At 28.7% G+C, this 24,442-nt stretch overlaps 1 protein-coding gene across 1 annotated transcript; it reads left to right on the top strand.

The window, feature by feature from the left end:
• Positions 1 to 2,757: 2,757 nt before the first annotated feature.
• Positions 2,758 to 6,707, top strand: LOC105120522 (sodium-coupled neutral amino acid transporter 1-like). The gene is made up of 5 exons (XM_011018769.1): positions 2,758 to 3,407; positions 3,669 to 3,821; positions 4,475 to 4,678; positions 5,131 to 5,596; positions 6,328 to 6,707. Exons 1-5 carry the CDS (start codon positions 3,002 to 3,004, stop codon positions 6,464 to 6,466), a joined length of 1,368 nt encoding a protein of 455 aa, XP_011017071.1. The 5' UTR covers positions 2,758 to 3,001; the 3' UTR covers positions 6,467 to 6,707.
• The last annotated feature ends 17,735 nt before the right edge of the window (positions 6,708 to 24,442 follow it).

Below are 24,442 nucleotides of genomic sequence, written 5' to 3'. Positions count from 1 at the left end.
GGTGCATTTCACCCTGGAGATTGGTTATGCAATCTCCATTGACAATGAACAACTCATGAAACCTAAAGCTCATACAATTTTGAGAGAGGCTTTTGTCACTCTAAGGATGTGTCACCATGCAGTCTAGGATCGTGTTTATATTTATATTATATTTTTTTTATTTTAAATTAATTTTTATATATTTTCAAATTGTTTTAATATACTGATATTAAAAATATTTTTTAAAAAATAAAAAAATAATATTTTTATGTATTTTTGAATAAAAAACTTTTGAGAAGTAATCACTATTATTTCGTATACTACCCAAGACTATAGACAGTAAAACTATATAAAGTATAAACTGCCTTCAACGACAGGATATGTCATTTTCAACCGTACTATCTTCATGCTCTTACAGCTTATGATTCTAGTTGCAATTATCTCACCTTAAACTCCGCAAACAAACAACACAAATCCCAAGGATATTTTACTCCCTCACTTGTGCTAACTTAAACGCCGACGAGTTTTTAAACCTTGTAGAAAACTTGTTTGCAGGAGTTTGTGCTAAATCCAACATTCTTAGCCGTCTACTCGCCTCGAAAAAGACAATATCTGTAAGGTTTTTGGAGAACCTCATCAGGTGCTGAACATCATCCTTTCCTTTCAACCGTAATAAAGAGTAAATTGCCAACAAAAACACAATCATGCAACTACACTTGTTGCCGACTCCGAAATTAACAAATCAGAAGGCGAAAGAGAGTAGCAAGGTTCAGACATGTGTGGCCTTGTAGGCAAGCCCTCGATTAAATAGTACATCCCGTTTTGTATGATGAAGCTTTCGCCAATTGATATGGGTTCGGGTTGGGACTAGCCACGAGTGTAAACCAAAGACCATATGCAGTCTCGGACAAGGGCTACGGTGTCGCACTTTAATGACTGCATCGCACTTTCATGGTTTGGTTGGCCGATCGTGGATATTGTACAACACAACAATTTTATTTATTTTTACTATTCATTACTTTGCATTTCTCTAAATTCCTTGTAGACGCACTGTTAAATGAACATTGCCACCTTTTATTTTTTATTTTGGTCATCAAATCTTATTCCTTTTCAATTCCATCCTTACATGTAATGTTGGTGGTATTTTTACGTGTTAGAGATTTTCTTTTCTTTGTATATTCTTGTGAATTCAAAGTGTTTGATAAATTTAAAAATTGAATATAAATAAAATAAAATGAGTTTAAAGGAGAAGGACAAAAAAAAAAACCAAAAAAAAAAGAAGAAACAAATGGGATCCCTTTCATTTTTTGTGAAAAACTTCATTTTGGTTGATATTGTGTTCATTTACAAATTTTTGGTTCCTGTGGTTTTTATAATGTACGTTTCGATTCTAATCTTTATTCATTTAATGTTTCGGTCATTGACGTTTTTTTTTTTAAGAAAAAATAAAATTATTGAAAAAATAGAAAAAAAGATAAAAAGATTGGTTTGCCACATTTCAACAATAAAAAAAAGTTAATTTCAATGTTAGCGGACTATCTTGCCAAGAAAAGTGTCATTTGAGGAAGTTTGAAACCTTTTTTTTTATATAAAAAAAGTAGATTGAAATTCAAAATAATTTCTTTTATTTCAATTTAATTTTGAATTTCTGATTAATTAAAGGGTGTTTTGAAGTTACCAAGGAATTCAATCTAATTTTATATAATGCTTATCTGATATTTTTAAATTAAAAAGATTGAGAATAGATTTATAAGGTTATGAAACTAAGTCCCTATCTTTTCTGCATAACATATGGCTTTTACTTGTTGATATAAACAATGTATTGTTTGTTTATTTTTTTTAAAAAAAAGTAATAGGACAAATAATATGTGATTTACCTTTAAAAAAATAAAGAAAGAAACTCTAACTTGTAGCCTTTTTTCTATTGAGATATGCACGTGAGCTCAAAATTAATGATTTTATCACGTTATTTTTTTTTAATTATATAACAATTATCAAGGTATTATTTTATTTTTTAAAATAAAAACTTATTTTTAAGTTCATGATATATTTTTGTTTTAAAAAATAATACTTTTAATTAAAAATATTTTTTTTACTTGAATGATATTAATAAGGTTATGAAACTAAGTCCCTATCTTTTCTGCATAACATATGACTTTTTACTTGCTGATATAATTTTTTTAAAAAAAGCAATAGGACAAATAATATGTGATCTACCTTTAAAAAATAAAAAAAGAAACTCTAACTCGTAGCCTTCTTTCTATTGAGATATGCACGTGAGCTCAAAATTAATGATTTTATCACGTTATTTTTTTTTAATTATATAACAATTATCAAGGTATTATTTTATTTTTTAAAATAAAAACTTATTTTTAAGTTCATGATATATTTTTGTTTTAAAAAATAATACTTTTAATTAAAAATATTTTTTTTACTTGAATGATATTACTTTTCAAAGTATTTTTTATTTGAAAATATATTTAATAATATATATTTTTTATTTTTTAAAATTTATTTTTAATATCGATATATTAAAATAATTTTAAAATACTAAAAAGATTTAAAAAAAAATTAAATTTTTTAAAAATATTTTAACACTAAAGAAATAACGATCCCTTAGTATTCATGGAGTGAGGTTATTTTCTTCAAAAGAGTTTTTTTAAAAACAAATATTAAGATGTTGTTTTTTTTAATAATTTTAATAATTTATATTAAAAATATTTATAAACAAATATTTTAATATATGTTTTTAAAAAATGTGCGCTTTTCTCGAACTTTCAGCCACTCCGTTACTCGAAAATGGCCAACCCTCTCTACTGGACGAAAATCCAACTCTTCCCACTTGGCAATACTTTGGCCTTGACGTTGTCATAACCATTGCGTCCTCGTCGTTTCCCGCGTTAGCAAAGAAACCCGGTCCCGGAAACGCCCCTGCATCGCATAAAAAGAATCCCTCTTCTTCATTCCATCTCTCCCTCAGGCCTCAAGATACAATACAACGACGGCCAAAAATCCTGCCTAAATGACGGTTATGTCCTCAAACGACATCAAATACCGTAGGAGTCCACGCATATCACACCTCCCACAAAAACACGACGATTACGAGCCTCTCGAGGTCGGCTTCAATGGAGCATCCTTCTCCGGCGCCGTTTTTAACCTCTCAACAACGATTGTCGGTGCCGGAATCATGGCTTTGCCGTCCACGGTCAAGCAATTGGGGCTAATTCCAGGTATTATTATGATTCTAATGGGAGCTGCGTTAACAGAAACTTCAATTGATATGTTATTGAGATTCGGCCGAGCTTCTAAAACCGCCACGTACTCTGGCGTTGTTGCCGATTCGTTTGGTGGTTTTTGGCGGACTCTCCTTCAGATCTGCATTGTTATTAATAATCTGGGCATGCTTATTGTGTACATGATTATTATTGGTATGAACTTTCTCCTTGCAAATTTAGTGTTTTATTTGAGAGAATTTGATACTGTAATCAATGATAAAATCAGAATTTTTTTTAAGTGTTATTCATATTTTTCTAGCCCAGGGTTTTAGACAAAATGTTTGATTTTCTTAATTAGAGATTGGACGCAGTAATACGCGTTTGAATTTTGTATCTCTATTGTTTGATACTGGCATAGTTGGTGATCAACATGGCATTGTTGTTTTGGGATTTGTTTTTTTCCTTGCGCGGCAGGAGATGTGCTATCTGGGACGTGGTCAGATGGGGTGCGGCATTCTGGTGTTATGGAAGAATGGTTTGATCAACATTGGTGGACTACACGTTGCTCCTTGTTGCTCTTCACCACGGTCTTTGTTTTTGCTCCTCTCATCTCATTCAAGCGTGTTGGTAAGCATACTCACTGTAATAATACGACATTGGCTATGGAACCTTGAATTATGTAAGTATGCTTGAGCCCCAGAGGACTTTACAGGTTCAGTGGATACTGAGACAGTTGATTGGAGTTCTTAGTTATTGCTGTATAAGGCTGTCGTTGCAATGGACCAAGTTCAGCAATTTGACTTGATTATTATTTTTAATTTAATAACTAAAAAAGAGTCAACCGTGTTATTTTAGTAAATTCAAGGTTATCTTGCCAATTCTTTGGCACAGCAGATTTCTGTTTTTACCACTGAAGCATGACAGGATAGTTGGCCTGTTTGTTTTATTAGTTGAAGAAAATAATATAGAAATATGGTATGTATACATTGCTGTTGGAGCAATTGTTTTCCTCAGCATGTTCCATGCAACTGTAAAGCATTAGGAGCCTTGATATTGAGTAACAAAGCTACCTTCTTGCTTCTAAAGAACAATTTTATACTTTTCTTTGTATTCTAAGAATGCCCATGCTAATCATGCTAGTACATCTTATACAGGATTGCTGATATGCTTTGACACCTACGGGGCATCACCTTTTATTTTTTGTAATTATATCAGCTTAACAACTATGGGAAATGAAGAATAATTTTTGTTCCCTTTTCTTCTTGGTGTGGTGATACTAGATTCATTAAGATACACATCAGCATTGTCGGTGGGTTTGGCCATTGTATTTGTTGCCATCACTGCAGGAGTGGCAGTTGTTAAACTAATTGAAGGAACCATTGGAATGCCACGTTTGATGCCTGAAGTAGTTGATCAGATGTCGTTTTGGAAACTTTTCACTACAGTACCTATTATAGTCACAGCTTATATCTGCCACCACAATGGTGAGTTATGAATCTTGATATATTTGATGTTAGTTGGAACAGCATTCTGATCAGTTATCAGATGTTTGAATTGCATCTTGTTTTTCAGCTTCAACTAAACTTGATGCTCTTATTAATTTTTTATTTTCATTTTGAAATAACACTCATGCAATCAATATCATTGTGTGGTTTCTTGTGATTTGGAATTTCTTCTGGTGTATCAGGTTCCCTGAGTTGCCTTGAGTGCTTCAGTTTTGCTTAGTGATTACCTTATCTAGTGAATCAGCATATCCAAGTTGCAAAGTTAATTTTTTGCTATGGTTTAAAGCTACCTGAATGCCTTGGTGGATGGACATCGGTGTGTTATTTAGATGCATGTCATGTAGCTATCTACCATATGAAATCCATGTTATGGATAGCTCTCATTATATTCGTAACCTTTTAGATGTTTGCTTGTACAATGTGTTTTGCAGTTCACCCCATAGAGAATGAACTAAAAGACCACACCCACATGAAGTCAATAGTTCGGACATCCCTGACATTATGCTCATCGGTCTATATTGCTACCAGTTTCTTTGGAGTTCTTCTTTTTGGTGATAAAACACTGGATGATGTCCTTGCCAATTTTGATGGTGATCTTGGTGTTCCATATAGCTCACTGCTTGATGATGTGGTCAGGGTCAGCTATGGTGTCCACCTGATGCTTGTCTTCCCCATTGTGTTCTTCTCCCTTCGCCTCAACCTGGATGAGCTTCTGTTCCCATTTGCCACCCCCATTGCATATGACAATCGGAGATTCTTCTTAATAACTTTAGCTCTCATGGGATTTATCTTTCTGGGAGCCAATTTTGTGCCTAACATCTGGGATGCCTTCCAGTTCACTGGTGCGACAGCTGCCATTGCTGTTGGTTTTATTTTCCCAGCTGCCATTGCTCTGAGGTAAGCATCTGCTATTAATTATGCATCACAACGCACTATCAATGTTAGGATCATTAATTTAATTTCCGAGAACCTGAAGCAAATTTTTCTGTTGGTTCGATTAGCGAAGTTTATTTCTCTCTCATACATAGTTGTAACCTGAATTTTAGGCCATCTGGTAGGTAGAGGGGGTGGTTCAGCACTGGACCTAGCTTAAATGCAAAGTAGTCAGTTTCTATCCTGGAATAATAATCATTATAATGCTAGTAAGGATCTAGCTTAAATTTACTGGGGTTGTCAATGTTGAGCGCCATGTTTTTGATGTTGGAGTTTCCAGAGTTGCTGTCTATAGCAGGGTATCGGATGAAATGCTATCAATAGTTTATTGATATTTAGATTTTGATATTTTACACTGAAGTAGCAGATATCATAATGAAATAGTATAGTACATGGTTGGTAAAGCGCTCTGTAGTCTTTCGTTAAGAACTTTAATCTGTCTTAGCTTGTACATTTCAATACATCCACCTAAGGCAATTATGATTTTTTGGCAGTAAAAATACAGTCTACAAATTGAGTAATTCAGTTCATAAATTTGGTTTATTTTGGTATGAAACATTACGGCAACTTGTCTTCGGTTCCAATATTTTCATAGAGGGCTGAACTTGACACACTGCACCCTGCACACAGTCACAAAGTAAACTGCATTCTTAGTTCTTAGGCATTAAGTATTGCCTACTCCCTGTTGTCTTCAGGGACATGCATGGAATTGCCACAAAGAATGACAGACGAACATCGTGGGTGCTGATATTATTGGCTGTCTCATCAAGTACAGCAGCCATATGTAGTGATCTTTACAGCATTTTCACAAGTGACAGTGGAATTAAAAGCTGATGATGACCAGCAGTTCAACTGAATCCAGGTGAATGCGCGCCGCTCATGTAGATTAAAGTTGTCAACCTTAAAACCGTGTGGTTTTATTTTCCGGCCGTGATGCTTTTGATGAAATGTGCAATTTCTGATTCTTCTGTTACGAGCTAACCAAGATCTTGTATATAAACCAAGATCTTGTATATAAACCAAGAACTTGTGGTCAAGCAATAAGAAATTAATTTTTTTATGCAGAATAGCATTATCTCTCCCTTCTCTCTAATTTCTTCTACTTCTCCCTTATTTTTCTTCTTAAGTCTTGTTTGTCAAGGAAAATCTTCAACAAATGGTTTCATAGCCGCTCTTCCTATGGAAAGGAGAATACCTTTTCTTCAAAGAATCAAATAGCAATGGTAGATAACAGTAAAATCAAGGATTTAGAGGAGCATGGTAGGAAGGCGGATGAACAGATTCAATATTTGCAAGAAAAGACAAAGGAGTATGGCAAGAAGCTCGATCAAATCCAGGTTTTTCTCTTTCTTCTAATTTTCCTTACTTTTGTATCCTATCCTTCGAGATTTTAAAATAGCTTTTTAATTTTTAATTTAAAATAATTTATAAATTTAAAATCTGTTTTCAATTTCATCTCTCTTTAATTTTTTTCATCTTTTAAATTATGTTTCTATTTTTCAAAATACTATTTGTTTTATTAGATAATTTTTAATTTTTTTTATAATTTCATCCTTTATAATTTTTTCCTATTAAATTTGATTATTATTGTTTTTATTGTTATTTTTTTTTTACTTTTATAATTTTTTTAAATTAATTTTTTTTTAATTTCATATTGTAATATTAAATTATTTAAAAATTGAGATGTTATAAGTTGTGAGGTTTAAATATTAATCTAGATTTAGGAGATTTGTTCGAGCTTGTTTGATTTTTTATTTTATTTTTTAAGTTTTTTTTCTAATTTTATCCATGAGATGATTGAAGTTTGTGATTCATTAGTTTTTTTATTTGTTTCTTATAAATTTTTTCATAGATTTTAAAAATAACTTTGATTGTCTTGGATTTTTTTATTTGTCATTTGTTATTGAATTTAGCTTTTAAAAAAGATATTGTGTTTTTTAATTTAATTAATTAATTACAAGGGTGAGATGTATTTTGTTAGCTTATATTTTTTTAATTTTATTATTTAAAATCAATTTAATTGGAGAACAAGTTTCGTTAATGTTTTTTATTGTTTTTCTATAAGATTTTTTACCTGACTTTAAAAATAACTCGGGTTATCCTAAGTTTTTTATTTGTTATTTTTTGTTAAATTTAGTTTTTTTAAAAGATATATATTTTTTAATTAAATTATATTAATTTAATATAAATATGAGATGCTCACTTTATAATATTTTGTTTATTAATTTTTTTTTGTTCATCTTTAAATATTTATTTAATTGAAGATTGTGTTGAGTTATTATTTTTTTGCTTTTTATAGGATTTTTCACTAATTGTAAAAATGATATGGATTATTTTGGATCTTTTTATTTGTTATTTTTTTTGTTAAATTTAGATTTTTTGAAAAATATTTTATTTTTTAATTAAATTAAATTAAATTAATAAATATAAATATAAAACGTATACTTTATAATATTTTTTTTGGTTTGATTGAAGCTAAAGAAGAAGAGTCTGGAGATTTCAGTGCTAGCCCATTGGTCACCAAATTGTTTTTAATGACTTGAATGATCTCTTTTTCAATGAAAAAATATTAAATGCAGCGCGTGCTCCATTGCTAATTAAGTAAAAAACAAAAACGCTTCGAGTTTTCTATTATGGCAGCTGACATTATCCATCTTCTTACATTTTAGTGTTTTTTTTATGCGATTGCATTTTTTTAACCTAAATTTAAGGATAATAGAATCAAATTTGTTGATTAAGGATAAAAATTAAAAGGTAAAAATCAAAGTAGAAATGCGCCACAATTTTTTATTTTTTTTAGTTTTTAATTGTTACCAGGAGCTTGTAAGCAAAAATTGCTCGGCAATTGAAGTTGCTTGTGGGCTTGGTCGGTCAGGCTTAATTCAAATTCAAAATGAGAATTTTGACGGTGGGAACATATAGGCTTTTGGGTTTGATACTCTGGACTTATGTGTTAGAAAGGTTCGAGATTGCTCACTTTGGACCAGGTTGACCAGTCCAGATGGCCACCTCTTGACATGTTGCTTGTAGTTTAAGCGGGCAAAAGATGATCCATTTGCCCATGGACCGAGCTGAGCAGAGCGTCTCCAGCTAATCAATCGACCCTCAAGTGAAAGAAAATCTCGCACGTGTTTTTCACTTTCGTAAATAAATAAAGGAACCCATCATTTGCACTTGATATCATGCATGTTATGTTTTGGTACATGATTCACGCTTCTTCTTTTTTATCATTATTCCTTTTCAGTGTTTTTAAATGTAATGTTCCTTCCATTTAACCATTAAAATAATATATAGCTTAAATCAAAATAAAAAATATTCAAAAATATCCATCCTTGTATTTTCTTTTCTTATATCTATTTCACTAAATTATGTATATTTTATAGTACGTATAAGAGCAGTAAATATAAAATTTAATTAATTAATTACAAGGGTGAGATGTATTTTGTTAGCTTATATTTTTTTAATTTTATTATTTAAAATCAATTTAATTGGAGAACAAGTTTCGTTAATGTTTTTTATTGTTTTTCTATAAGATTTTTTACCTGACTTTAAAAATAACTCGGGTTATCCTAAGTTTTTTATTTGTTATTTTTTGTTAAATTTAGTTTTTTTAAAAGATATATATTTTTTAATTAAATTATATTAATTTAATATAAATATGAGATGCTCACTTTATAATATTTTGTTTATTAATTTTTTTTTGTTCATCTTTAAATATTTATTTAATTGAAGATTGTGTTGAGTTATTATTTTTTTGCTTTTTATAGGATTTTTCACTAATTGTAAAAATGATATGGATTATTTTGGATCTTTTTATTTGTTATTTTTTTGTTAAATTTAGATTTTTTGAAAAATATTTTATTTTTTAATTAAATTAAATTAAATTAATAAATTAAAGAGATAATATTTTTTTTGGTTTGATTGAAGGTAAAGAAGGTTTAAAATCAATTTAATTGGAGAACAAGTTTCGTTAATGTTTTTTATTGTTTTTCTATAAGATTTTTTACCTGACTTTAAAAATAACTCGGGTTATCCTAAGTTTTTTATTTGTTATTTTTTGTTAAATTTAGTTTTTTTAAAAGATATATATTTTTTAATTAAATTATATTAATTTAATATAAATATGAGATGCTCACTTTATAATATTTTGTTTATTAATTTTTTTTTGTTCATCTTTAAATATTTATTTAATTGAAGATTGTGTTGAGTTATTATTTTTTTGCTTTTTATAGGATTTTTCACTAATTGTAAAAATGATATGGATTATTTTGGATCTTTTTATTTGTTATTTTTTTTGTTAAATTTAGATTTTTTGAAAAATATTTTATTTTTTAATTAAATTAAATTAAATTAATAAATATAAATATAAAACGTATACTTTATAATATTTTTTTTGGTTTGATTGAAGCTAAAGAAGAAGAGTCTGGAGATTTCAGTGCTAGCCCATTGGTCACCAAATTGTTTTTAATGACTTGAATGATCTCTTTTTCAATGAAAAAATATTAAATGCAGCGCGTGCTCCATTGCTAATTAAGTAAAAAACAAAAACGCTTCGAGTTTTCTATTATGGCAGCTGACATTATCCATCTTCTTACATTTTAGTGTTTTTTTTATGCGATTGCATTTTTTTAACCTAAATTTAAGGATAATAGAATCAAATTTGTTGATTAAGGATAAAAATTAAAAGGTAAAAATCAAAGTAGAAATGCGCCACAATTTTTTATTTTTTTTAGTTTTTAATTGTTACCAGGAGCTTGTAAGCAAAAATTGCTCGGCAATTGAAGTTGCTTGTGGGCTTGGTCGGTCAGGCTTAATTCAAATTCAAAATGAGAATTTTGACGGTGGGAACATATAGGCTTTTGGGTTTGATACTCTGGACTTATGTGTTAGAAAGGTTCGAGATTGCTCACTTTGGACCAGGTTGACCAGTCCAGATGGCCACCTCTTGACATGTTGCTTGTAGTTTAAGCGGGCAAAAGATGATCCATTTGCCCATGGACCGAGCTGAGCAGAGCGTCTCCAGCTAATCAATCGACCCTCAAGTGAAAGAAAATCTCGCACGTGTTTTTCACTTTCGTAAATAAATAAAGGAACCCATCATTTGCACTTGATATCATGCATGTTATGTTTTGGTACATGATTCACGCTTCTTCTTTTTTATCATTATTCCTTTTCAGTGTTTTTAAATGTAATGTTCCTTCCATTTAACCATTAAAATAATATATAGCTTAAATCAAAATAAAAAATATTCAAAAATATCCATCCTTGTATTTTCTTTTCTTATATCTATTTCACTAAATTATGTATATTTTATAGTACGTATAAGAGCAGTAAATATAAAATAAGATTTCAACAAGAAATTTATTATTATTATTATATATATATAAAAATCAGTTTTAAAGTAAAAAAAATGAAAATAAACAAAAGAAAATAAATTAGCCTGCAGTTTTAAAGTAAAAAAAATGAAAATAAATTAGCCTTGGAGTTAAGCCTAAATAAGCTGAGGCTGTGGCCCAAGCATGTTTGAGCTTGAATCCAGGTCTAGAAGTTTGGAGAAAGAAATTCAGACGATGCATAATATTTATTTTTAGATACACGTCTTCCAACATCATGGAAGTTGAATTCCAACTAATTGACAGTGGTATATGATTTCCAGTTTTTTTATATATTTTTTTACTCAAAAACACTTTTAAGCATTTTGACGTGCTTTTTTTTTTTATAAAACTGTGTTTTATAAAATATTATTTTTAAAAAATATTTTATATTTTTATATATTAATATAAAAAATAAATTTTAAAAAAATAAAAAAACTTTATTTTCATATATTTTATATTTAAATATATTTTAAAAAATAATTACTATCATTATTTTAAACATTATCTAAATTCTTGATGCATAACTATAAACAAATGAACGAACAAAATGTAATTTGAAAGTTTCAAAATGAACTTCAGATTCAAATATTATTTAATTTCAAAAATAATTTGGTCCAATAAATTCGTGAAGATAATGACTTTTTGTCGATAGTGACCACATCAATGGCTGGATTATATCACCGTAAAATTTCTCATTTTTCTCTATTTCTTGTTTTTTTCTTTTATATTTTTTTTTCTTGGACAAATCGAACGGTAAAAAATAATCCATGTGAAATCAATGGTTAAGATTAATAAGCGAGGGACATGACTTGGAATTTTGTAAAGTTTACGAGGATAGTTTTAAAACAAAGTTTCACTATGTTTATATGTTTTTGTCCTGTATATTCCAAAGTTGCACTCGTGCGACATGGATAAAAAATAAAAATAAAAATATCCATCTTTTCAAATCAAATATGATATTCTCTTTCCTCCCATTTTTTTTAATACCATTCCAAGCCCAATGTACAGTGGAGAGGATAGAATGTTACTCGAAGTTTCAACGGTTATAATTTTAGTTATCGAATTTGTTTTCATCCACTTTAAGATAAAATCCTAACTTAACTCATTTTATCATAATTCATTCGTTGGAATTAACTTTAAATCTTAACTCGAAATCAAAAACTATTTCTTATAAATTATATCAAATAGAACCGCATAGAAGAATTTCTAGCATTTTTGTTTAAATCAAGTTTGAAATACTTGAACTCTAAATAAATCTCCTTTAACTTCTTTATTATTATTATTTCTTCTTCTTCATTTTATCAAATTTGATCGCTTTCTTTAGTTTAATATCTGTGACTTAAGGTTTCTCCTAATTCTTTTGATTAGAAAAATAGATCTGCTAGAAAAGGTACCAAAGACACAAGCAGACATCCAATTGAATTTTGGTAAACTTTAATTTATTTTATGATTTATTTATTTACTGGAAGTATTTTATTTAGAAAATATTTTTTTATAAGAAATTATTTTAAAAAAAATATATTACTTTTTTATATCTGGTAGTGTTATAAAAATTAAATTGAAAAATATTTTTCAATATTTAGTTATGTCATAAAAAATAAAATGCAAATAAATTGTTAAGTTTTTAAGGAATTTATTATTATTATTTATTTTAATTTTTTTTCTAATTTCATCATTCAATATTGAATTTAGAGTATTAGATTTCATAATTTATTTATTTATTTTATATAAAATTATCCCATTTTCATTACTTGGATTACAAGTTTTGTGACTTGAGTATATTGCCTCATGTTATGTTTTTTTTATATAATATATAACATACAAAAGTTATATTTTATAATTAATTAAAGTAAATATAAAAATAAAATAAGTAAAAAAGAGTAAAGCAATTCAATCTTTCATTTCCAGACGAATAATTATAGGCCATTTTTTTTTAATATGAGCATCCATTTCAAACTTTAACAAACATAATCATAAATAACTTATTTTTTTATTCACTCATCAACTTCAAGTGGTATTTAATTGTATTTTAAAATCTAAGGTAGTTATGAATAATATTTATATTATTGGATAATAAGTTGATTATTTAGATTTTACAATTTGATATATTCTTTTTAGTTAATATAGGTGGTGGCTTTATGGGAAAATCAAGGTGGATAGTGACTTGGTATGAGAAGCCAAGTACTTGTAAAAGATCTCTTTTGATAGATATAGAATCTCTTTAATTCTTAAATAAACATCTTTAAAAAAAAAGAAAATAGAATGATATTTTAGAGATAATAGCTATGAAAATATATGTACAAATATATAAGTAATAAAGAGATTATGAACCTTTTATTAACGTGATTCATAAAGTGAAGGGGTTAAAAAGTAATTTTGCTTTAGTGAAGGAGATGAAGAGTAGTTTTGCCCTGATAGCATTAATGAAGATTTTGCTTTAGTGAAGGAGATGAAGAGTAATTTTACCCTGATAGCATTAATGAAAGATAAATATCTCTTGCACAAATATTAATATGATAAAAAGAGAGTATACCATGAAAGATTTTTATACATCTAGAAATATAAAAAGAGTAAAATCTAAAATGTATTGATTCAGTGAAAAATTTCTAAGGATCCACGTGAGATCTTAAAAAAATTCCTAAGAGATTCTAAAAAAATCAAACTCTAGAGTGTTGGTTTTAAAAACACATCATGAGCTTGTTAGAGATAAAAATAAACAAATGTGTGTTGTCTTGACCCACAAGAGCTGGGAGTTGTGCCTAGACACATCACAATCAAGACACTGGGTGATGGGCATTACACCAAGGCTAAATTCACAGGTAGTTAGGTCGAAGACATGTTGTCAAGGTTAATGATTTTTTGAGTTTTTAGATGTTTTTAAATTTGGGCTTGGATTTAATAAAAATTTTATTTTGAAAACTACTGATAAATCATGATTCACCATCAATACTCCATTATCAATTATGTCATATATATTTTTTCAATTAAATTGAAAAATATGCTATCTTGTTTTTTATTAGAATTTGCTAAGTGTTTTGAGTATTTTGAAAATTTAAAAGTCACCATTTGAACACTAAATGAATTTAGTTTTTTAACTAACATTATACACGAACTTTCATTTTATCATACAATTAATTGAGTATAGAACTCAATTAGTTTTTGCTACCAAAGAATGAAGAGATGCTATTTACTTCCATGATTAATTTATAAAACCTTTGGATCATCTCTTATTTGTTCTACTTGGCTTCTTTTTTCTGCCACCCTTCAAATAGGCTATACATTACAAGTTTATTTTATCTTTTTTTAATGAAAAATGATGAAAAAAACCATGTAAGGAAAGTGAAAAGGTCAAACATAACTCAAACGCATATCACGCATAAATGATACAAATATTAGCTAATTATGTTTTAAAAGTCAATTGTCATTTGGTAATATATATACAATCACTTTATAGAAATTATGAACATGTTGTTTAAATTTGTGCTGCATTAATCTTGGTTCCTTTTATTATCACACGAACATGACGCGGATACATAGTGTAAAATTGAACTAAAAACTAAATGTGAGTATTCTATCATACGATGTTATTTGTAAATAAAACATCAGAACAAAAAAATTACTTGTAAATATCATATTGTGATGTTAGTTTTATGTCTTACGTTTTGAACTGCGACAATCAAGTTGGTGAGCTTGTCTTAACAAAGCCTAAATTACAACAAATCAAGGCGTGCAAAGGGGGGAGCTCAACAGTGACATTAGGACCATACGACTCTTGAGCTGTGAACCTGGAGAAACAGTTGCAAACCACCACCACCAACAACAACAGCAACAAGCAACGCTTTCATGAAGCCTCGCTAAAATAATATATATCGCTAATGGACCGACCAAATCAGTGAACAATCATGCTATAATAATTTATATTTCAATGCAGAAGTCTATTTAGTGTGTCAATATTGTCGACTGAACGTACGTACGACAAAACATGGAGACGGATTGAATTTTATTTTAGTACAAAGTAGCCTCTACCTTCACCAGGAATGAATGTGGACAATCTCCAAAGTCATAAGGAAGAGAAATGGAGCAACGCAATGGGGGAAGGGAGGGAGGGGAGGGGACATGCATGGCATTATGCATACCGCTGGCTTAGGGTTTGCACGTTTTTTGTGTATCATTGGGTCATAAAGAGAAAACAAGGAACAATCAAAGGGATGTTGAATTCTTTTGGAAAATCAGAACACGTCTTCTCGCTGCATCATTGTTTTCTATCTCTTCCTTTGTTTTTGAAAGTGGGTCTTCTTCTTTTTCAAAAGTTCTTGTTAACTAATTATCAAACCTCATTTAATTCAATAAATTGTTTGTTTTCCATTCTCATGATTGAAGGAAACAACACCTCATAGTTTAATAACAAATTATGCAAGTTACTCGTGCTCTGCAGCAGCGGGGTGGGAAAGTTATTCTCTTTTATATATATATATATATATACATAGAGAGAGAGAGAGAGAGAGAGAGTTTTTTTCAACATATTTTTTAAATTTAAAAAGATAAGTTCAAATCAAAAAATTTATGCATACATATAATTAAATAAATCAAAAATTATATATGTAAATAAATAAATAAATAATCATTAAAGATACTTAAAATAAAACTTAAAAAATCAAGAAACATGGATAAATTAAGAGATTTAATCTTGAAAGATAAGATATTTATACAGTTGTAATATTAAGATAAGATATTTTAATATAAAAAATTAAAATAATTTTTTTATTCAAGAAAATAATAATAGAAATACATATATAAATTATATTAATCAAATAAAAGAAAAATAATATCATGTAAGGCTACACACATTAGAAATATTATATGAAAATAATTATTTTTATATTAAAAAATAAAATTCATCCATACAAAAAATAAAACAAAATATAGATAAATAAAAAAACTCTACAAATTTAAATGTATAACTAAAAAAATAATCATCATTTAAAAGAGAATCTCAAATAAAATAAAAGAGAAAACAAGTATTAATTTAAATATAAATTAAACAAAATAGACAAAAAAACCATAAAATCATCAATTTAATTAAAAAAAAAAGCAAAGGCTTGCTATTGGGTTTGACCCATTTTTTCAGGGCAGGCCCACGTGGCTGAGCTCTTAATTTTTTTGTTTGCAACATATCATCTGACCTAGATTTTCTTGCAAAAAAACTCAGATGACGCATCGTTAAATTTGCCTACAATAATGGTCAAAAAATTAGAGCTTCAGTTACGTTGATCTAAAAATCCATTTTTAATTTATATTTAATCTAAAACACTGTAAAAATCATGATAAATCTATGGCTTTAAAAATTAAAATAACTAAAAAAAATAACCCGAGTTTATATGTTTTTTCAACTTTAAAAGTAAAAAAACACATAATATGAAATTTTCTCATTAAATAAAATTATTTGACACAAATATCTTCTATTTTGGTGGCTTCAATTAGTATTAGTTATATTTTTTTTCTTTACTATCAAAATCCAACAACCTTTCTCTTTCTCCCCTCTCGATTAAGGATTAAAAAATAACAAAAATAAATTTTTATATCAAAATTAAATTGAAAAAATATTAAGGTGTTAAAATTATATAATTTGTCTAATTTTTAAAGTTTAATGATTAAAGTATTTTTTTTTCAAAACTTATATCATATTATCTATGTTAGAATTTTTTTATTTTTATTCCTCTTTTTTTAATCTTATTTTTTTATATGAAATCAAAAGCAACTAATTTTTAATTATGATTAAAATTTAGGGAAAAATTTTAAGAATCAAATTAAAAAATAAAAAAATTTACACAGCCCATTTAATAATATACGAGAGAATGAAGAATAAAACCTTTCACGGTGAAAAGCTCATATTTTCTCGAATTATATTTAATAACAAAAAAAAAATCACTTTAATGAAAAAAATGAAGCCTGATGGGATCTATCCATAGCTTACACATATGTATTGACGATCCAAGATTCGAAAATTGTGGTGTCGGTAACAGTCACAGTGGTGACCGCATACGCACATAAAATCACACCATCACTTCTTTTATTTGTCATTGCTGTCCAATTCTCTGTGCAAAATTGTCAAGTTGAGCTAGTCAATTACTCAGGTTTTTGTTTTTATTTTTAAATTTCAATTAACCCGTCCAGTTGTTCAAGCACTGAGATTTTCTTTTTCATTCACACCAAACCTTCGGTGGTTGCATAAAATACATGTTACGGGGTCCACATGTCTTTTTTCCTGCTTTATAATACACGGCGGCACCAGAAGCTGCTGAGCTGCTATATACTAGGTTTTTTTTTTGGTAAATAAGGAGCTCCAATGTATTTTAGTGAAAAATAATAGTATTATTTCGTTATTATAATTGACAATCGAAAGCAATCATTTGGAGAGCTGTCATCCATGAACCTCCACAGTACAATCGCTAGACCATTCCACTGACCAAGCCACATTGCTCGAAGCGCCAAGATGCATGGATATTCAACTTGGTCTATAGACTTTACTCGGTGTCAAGTTGGAGGAAAGGAATGGATTGATTAATTTAAATTTAATTGGATTAATTAAAAAAATATTTTAATTTTTTTAAAAAAATATTAAATTGAGTTCTGAGTTAATTCATCAAAAGATAAACAAAATAAATTAAATCAAATCTAACTAGTTTTTTTATATTTGAATCAAGTCGAGGTGAGTCAACCACAATTAGAATATTGCATCTCATCAAAAAAATTTAAGAATCAAATTAAAAAAATAAATTTACACAGCCCATTTAATAATATATGAGAGAATGAAGAATTAAACCTTTCACGGTGAAAAACTCATAGTTTCTAGAATTATATTTAATAACAAAAAAAAAAACATCACTTTAATGAAAAAAATGATGCCTGATGGGATCTATCCATGGCTTACACATATGTATTGGCGATCCAAGATTCGAAAATTGTGGTGTCGGTAACAGTCACAGTGGTGACCGCATACGCACATAAAATCACACCATCACTTCTTTTATTTGTCATTGCTGTCCAATTCTTTGTGCAAAATTGTCAAGTTGAGCTAATCAATTACTCAGGTTTTTGTTTTTGTTTTTATTTTTATTTTTCAATTAACCCGTCCAGTTGTTCAAGCACTGAGATTTTCTTTTTCATTCACACCAAACCTTCGGTGGTTGCATAAAATACGTGTTACGGGGTCCACGTGTCTTTTTTCCTACTTTATAATATACGGCGGCACCAGAAGCTGCTGAGCTGCTCTATACTAGGTTTTTTTTGGTAAATAAGGAGCTCCAATGTATTTTAGTGAAAAATAATAGTATTATTTCGTTATTATAATTGACAATCGAAAGCAATCATTTGGAGAGCTGTCATCCATGAACCTCCACAGTACAATCGCTAGACCATTCCACTGACCAAGCCACATTGCTCGAAGCGCCAAGATGCATGGATATTCAACTTGGTCTATAGACTTTACTCGGTGTCAAGTTGGAGGAAAGGAATGGATTGATTAATTTAAATTTAATTGGATTAATTAAAAAATATTTTAATTTTTTAAAAAAAATATTAAATTGAGTTCTAAGTTAATTCATCAAGATAATCAAGATAAATTAAATCAAATCCAAACTAGTTTTTTTATATTTGAATGAAGTCGAGATAAATCAACCACAATTAGGATATTGCATCTCATCCATACTTAAATATTGATTTTATCACAAAAAAATTATTAATGAAATCATAAATAGTAATTAATTATTATAAAACATATTATCAGTGTTTTATATTATGTAATTGGTTATTATAAAATATAATTATTGATAAATTTATAAACAAGAAAAATATAATAAAAAAATTATTGACATCATTTCATCGATAATTTTATTGGTAAGAATGACATATTACATGTAAAATAAATCATTGCTAATTTCATGATATCTAATTCATATTACCTACATAATTAGCTCTCTCTCTCAGACTCACATATGATAAGTTATATAATTTTTTTTTATTGTTTAAAATTTTTTATAATTTTATTTAATAAAATAATCAAAGAAAATGATTTTGGAGCTGAAATATAATTTCTAGATTTCAATGAATTATCAAATGAATAGTTGGAAAATTTTGGTTAAAATTGTTGGATTGATTATTCCTTTTAAAAAAATATTAGTAATAATAATAATTTAATTAATGATAAATTTCAAGTTCATCTCAGATTCTCAGACCAATCAAGATTAATGCTCCGTTGCACTTAAATCTCTTGTGCATGTATTTTGTTGTAGAGAGTTTTGTTTAGTAACGATGTAATGAGAAGAATTGTGTGATTAACTTAGTTTAATCTTTTGTAAGAGATGTTTAGATAATTATGATATGTATTAAGTAATTAAGATGATGAAGTAACAAATAGCAAATTATTAGTTTAGATACATTTAGAATCTTTATGCTAAAAAAACTTATCGTTTTGATAATGAGTGAATTAAAATCATGGAAATTTGGATGAAAGTATTCCTCCCCCTTCTATATATATATAGAGAGAGAGGGAGAGAGAAGGGGGGGTGCATATATGATAAAAAGATTTAGGATGATTAAACCATTGTGTATAAATATATAGTAATGATCATAGATGCGTGATTAATTAATATGTTCAAAATACAAAACAAATCTTGATAGGAAATTGGTAAGGATTTAGCATACAACATGGGATAAAAAAAACCTTTTCCTTCATTAACCTTGAAATTGATACCATGCCTTAAAAGATAGCATGTGTGTATCTATATATATATATATATTATAATTTATTTTTATAAGATTACTATAATTTTAATTATTTATTTCAAGATTAATGCTTGATTTTATGAGCATCTATTTTGATATTTGATTGATAAAATAAAAAAACAATAAAAACAAAATTATATTTGGTTGATAAAATAAAACATAAATCTATCTCTATGATATTTTTGAAGTAAAGTTCCGCACTTCTAAAATATGAAGTACATAAAAAGACATATTTATAAAGATAATATTTATTATTTTTTAAAAAAATATCATTGTAAAAAGGTTTTAATTTCAAAACTATCTAACTAAAACATTTAAGAATAAAAATAATTATTATCATAATTTTAAAATCCAACTCGAGAGACAATCCGGTGTAAAGCCCAAGTCACAAGTCAGGTTGACCCAGTTCAGTATAAAAATAAAAATAGTTATTATTGTAGTTTTAAAACTTAATTTGAATGTTGATCCGAGATAAGACTTGGGTTATGTGCGGGGTTAACCATTCACCCCGATCAATATAAGAACAAAAATAATTATTATTATAGTTTTAAAATCTGACTCGAGGATCGATGTAATGAAGGAGTAAGTCATGTATTAAGAGGATCAACCCAAGTTAACATGAAATAAAAATGGTCATTATTATAATTTTAAAATTTAATCTGGGAATTAACCCGAGACAAAACTTCATTTACTGATTAAAAGGGTTAACCCGAATTGACTTGAATCAACGTAAAGATAAAAATTGTTATCATCATGATTTTAAAACTTAACTTTGGGTCAACCAGGACAAGACCCAGGTCACAAGTTAAAAGGGTTATCACAGGTTGACTCGAGTGAACATATAGATAAAAATAATTATTATCATAGTTTTAAAACACAACTTGAAAGTTGTCACAATACAGGGTTCATATCATGGATCGAGAAGGTCAAATCGGCTAACCCAAAATCTTTATTTTCTTATTCTTAAAAGTCAACGAGTTCTTGACTCGTGTTTTATCCTGAGTCGACTTATGCTTTTAAACGAGTCAGGTCAAGTGAATCTTTTTTTTATTTTTTCTTAAACTTAGATCTATTCATACTTCTCCAACTCGAGAGACAATCCGGTGTAAAGCTCAAGTCATAAGTCATTTTGGCCCAGTTCAGTATAAAAATAAAAATAATTATTATTGTAGTTTTAAAACTTAATTCGAATGCTGATCCGAGATAAGACTTGGGTTATGTGCGGGGTTAACCATTCACCCCGGCTAATATAAGAACAAAAATAATTATTATTGTAGTTTTAAAACTTAATTCGAATGCTGATCCGAGATAAGACTTGGGTTATGTGCGGGGTTAACCATTCACCCCGGCTAATATAAGAACAAAAATAATTATTATTATAGTTTTAAAATCTGACTCGAGGATCGATGTAATGAAGGAGTAAGTCATGTATTAAGAGGATCAACCTAAGTTAACATGAAATAAAAATGGTCATTATCGTAATTTTAAAATTTAATCTAGGAGTCAACCCGGGATAAGACTTCATTTACTGATTAAAAGGGTTAACCCGAATCGACTTGAATCAACGTAAAGATAAAAATTGTTATCATCATAATTTTAAAACTTAACTCTGGATCAACTAGGACAAGACCCAAGTCACAAGTTAAAAGGGTTATCATAGGTTGACTCGAGTGAACATATAGATAAAAATAATTATTATCATAGTTTTAAAACACAACTTGAAAGTTGTCACAATACAGGGTTCATATCATGGATCGAGAAGGTCAACTCGGCTAACCCAAAATCTTTATTTTCTTGTTCTTAAAAGTCAACGAGTTCTTGACTCGTATTTTATCCCGAGTCAACTTATGCTTTTAAACGAGTTAGGTCAAGTGAATTTTTTTTTTTTTTTTTAAACTTAGATCCATTCATACTTTGGACCAACATGTTAGGTCAATTTTAATTTTATAACTTAAATTATTATAAATTATTAATTTCAACACGTGATATAAAAAAGTAAAAAAATAAAACATTGAATTATTATTTTTTAAACATGTAAACAGTTATTTTAAATAATTATTTTGTCTTGCAAACAGTAATTAAATAAAATATATAAATAATTATTTTATATTATATATTGCTAATAAACATAATTTTATTTTAGTTTTATTTTTCATTTTTTATCTGTTTTTTTTTTGAATCTCGGAACGATAAAATAACTGATTAAGTTATAATTTACCAGGGATAACTATTTTTTTCCTTTTTTTGTTTTTAAGAAGTAAACGCATGTCAACTCGGTACGAGGTCAGTGGATGAGGGCGACAAATTTACTTCTAAAGAAAAACAAAAACAAAACTGAAGAAAATAAAAGGAAAACGTGATTCGGGCTAGGAGATGACGTAGGAGAAGAGCGTAAATTGCGCTCGTAAACCTGAGGGCTCGACAGGGTCTTGCCGGTTGTGGTGGCCAGCCTGTTCCAGATCAAGACTATTATTATGCTACTATTATGGTGTCTGCCTCTGACCAATGGCCATGCACCACCGCCACTCCACGTGTCATCATCTCCCATCACCTTCTCCAACTCGTGCGGTCTCTCGATCCAGTCTAGCATATATATTTACAAGAAACCCCTTCCTCAAGAAACTTGCTCGAAAGATCTACGGCTCTCAAATTAGCAAATTTACCCCACTATCCGTGTCCTTATGGCCCACTCTTGCGTGTGTCTCTTTTCGTGAATTTTTTGAATTTGAAACGAGTTCTCACGTGAATTGGATTAATGATGAGAGTATCTCAGCGTTACATCATTGGAAGAACAGATCACAGCCGCATATCAACTGAGGAAATGCAAGTGCCTTGCTGGGAGCAAGCAGCGTGTGGATTGGTTTTCAAAGTGAGTCTTATATATATATATATATACACACAAAAGTGACGACTTTGTTATGCATATCCTGGATGGTGATAACTTGTGTTTTTATATATATTTTTGAAATATCTATTTAAAAAATATTAAACTAATATTTTTTTAATAATTACTGACATTTAAAAATGAAAAAAAAACAGTCCACGTTGCGATACCACTTAAATTGGGACCATCGATTGGCAGGTTTCCCACGGTAACACCGTGGAACCCATCATTACTAACTTACTATTACCGTATCTGCCCGCGTAGCATATTCCACTATTATCCATATTCAGATGACCCTGTTTCTGACTGAAATTGTCGGTGGCATTAGGATAATTTAGACATTTAATTGTTACCTTAATTATCCTCGCCTAGAACCCATGTGCTTGACATACGCAGCTGCATCTATGGCGCGTGCCTTGATCTACCTACATTCAATGTTCCAGCTTGTCACGAATCGAAAATAACGCTTCCTTTGACCCATAATTGATTAATCAATCATTTTAATATATTATTCAATAAAATCAACTGAAAACTTGATGCTTCTTTCGAGTTTTTTTTTTCAATGTTAGCGCTGTAGAAAAAATATTTTTTAAAGTAGTATAGTTAAAAAAAACATTTTTTAAACTGATATAATAGTTAATTTAAGAAAAAACTAGCATTTTAATCTTAAAAATCATTTTTAATAATCAAAGCAAATGCTTCGAGATTTCACCACTTGTACCGTTTAAAAGATTGACCAAATTATTTTATAAATATTTCTTTACATGAACTATATTTACAAAAGCCTTCATGTAAGTATTCCGATACGGTGAGTTGGCAGAGAAAATTATTTTTTGGATGAAATTACAAATATGAACTCTGGCAGGCAATAAAATTGAGCAAGTGCAAAGCTCAGCAGTGAGAGGCGCGTGAATCATGTATACTTTAAATCCTAATAAAAAAGAAAAGAAAAGAACGCCACCGGCAACCGGGCTTTGATGAACGCCTCCAGTGCTCGAATGGGACTGCCACGAATCCCCAGGAAACAACCTTCCCTTTTAATCCAGTATAATTAATATATCACATTAAACCTAACAGAATTAGATGATAAATTAAATACGGAAATCCAAATAAAAAACTATAATTAAAAAAAGAAAGGAGGAGGAGGAACACCAGTGTCTCACTTTATGACCTCTTGCCTCATCCGCACGCGCTGGCTTGTTCGTCACACATTCCCTTCCCTTTGAACTTCTCGACCTTACTCGGTCAAAGTATATTAAATTAAAGGCGAAGTTGAGAAGACATTTGAACTCCTCATTTCACGTCAGCCTTATGATAGTTTTCGGTGTGTTCCGAAATATAATTATAATTATTTTTTAAAATATTTTTTATTTAAAAAAATATATTAATAATATATATATTTTTTTTAAAATTATTTTTAAGATAGCACATTAAAATGATTTAAAAAATTAAAATTCTTAATTTTTTTAAAATACAATAACAAATATATTTAAATCGTTTATTGTCTCGCTGTAATATTTTGACGATTGAAATGAAAAAAAGTTAAATTACTATTTTTTTTTCAAATTATGTCTTGGATTTTTTCAAGAAAAGCAATGGAAAGAAGAAGCAAAAGATAGGAATATGTGTTGATAAAAGTAATGCTAATCCATGGATTGTTTCGAGTGTACTTGGAGAAAGAAAAAGAAGATGGATTGATCTCGTAAATCTGCTATATTTATTTATTTATTATTATTTCTTAAGAAACTCATGATTCCAGTTGTTGAA

This window comes from Populus euphratica, unplaced genomic scaffold (genome assembly GCF_000495115.2).
Source record: "Populus euphratica unplaced genomic scaffold, PopEup_1.0 scaffold6.1, whole genome shotgun sequence".
In the NCBI taxonomy this organism is placed as follows: domain Eukaryota; kingdom Viridiplantae; phylum Streptophyta; class Magnoliopsida; order Malpighiales; family Salicaceae; genus Populus; species Populus euphratica.
The sequence above is the reverse complement of the archived record's forward strand: the minus strand, read 5'-3'. Positions and strand labels throughout refer to the sequence as shown.

Coding starts and splice junctions, on each gene's coding strand:
- LOC105120522 (XM_011018769.1), top strand. CDS start 3,002: ATGACGGTTATGTCCTCAAACGACATCAAATACCGTAGGAGTCCACGC. Junction 3,408..3,668: donor TGTGTACATGATTATTATTG/GTATGAACTTTC, acceptor CTTGCGCGGCAG/GAGATGTGCTATCTGGGACG. Junction 3,822..4,474: donor CATCTCATTCAAGCGTGTTG/GTAAGCATACTC, acceptor TGGTGATACTAG/ATTCATTAAGATACACATCA.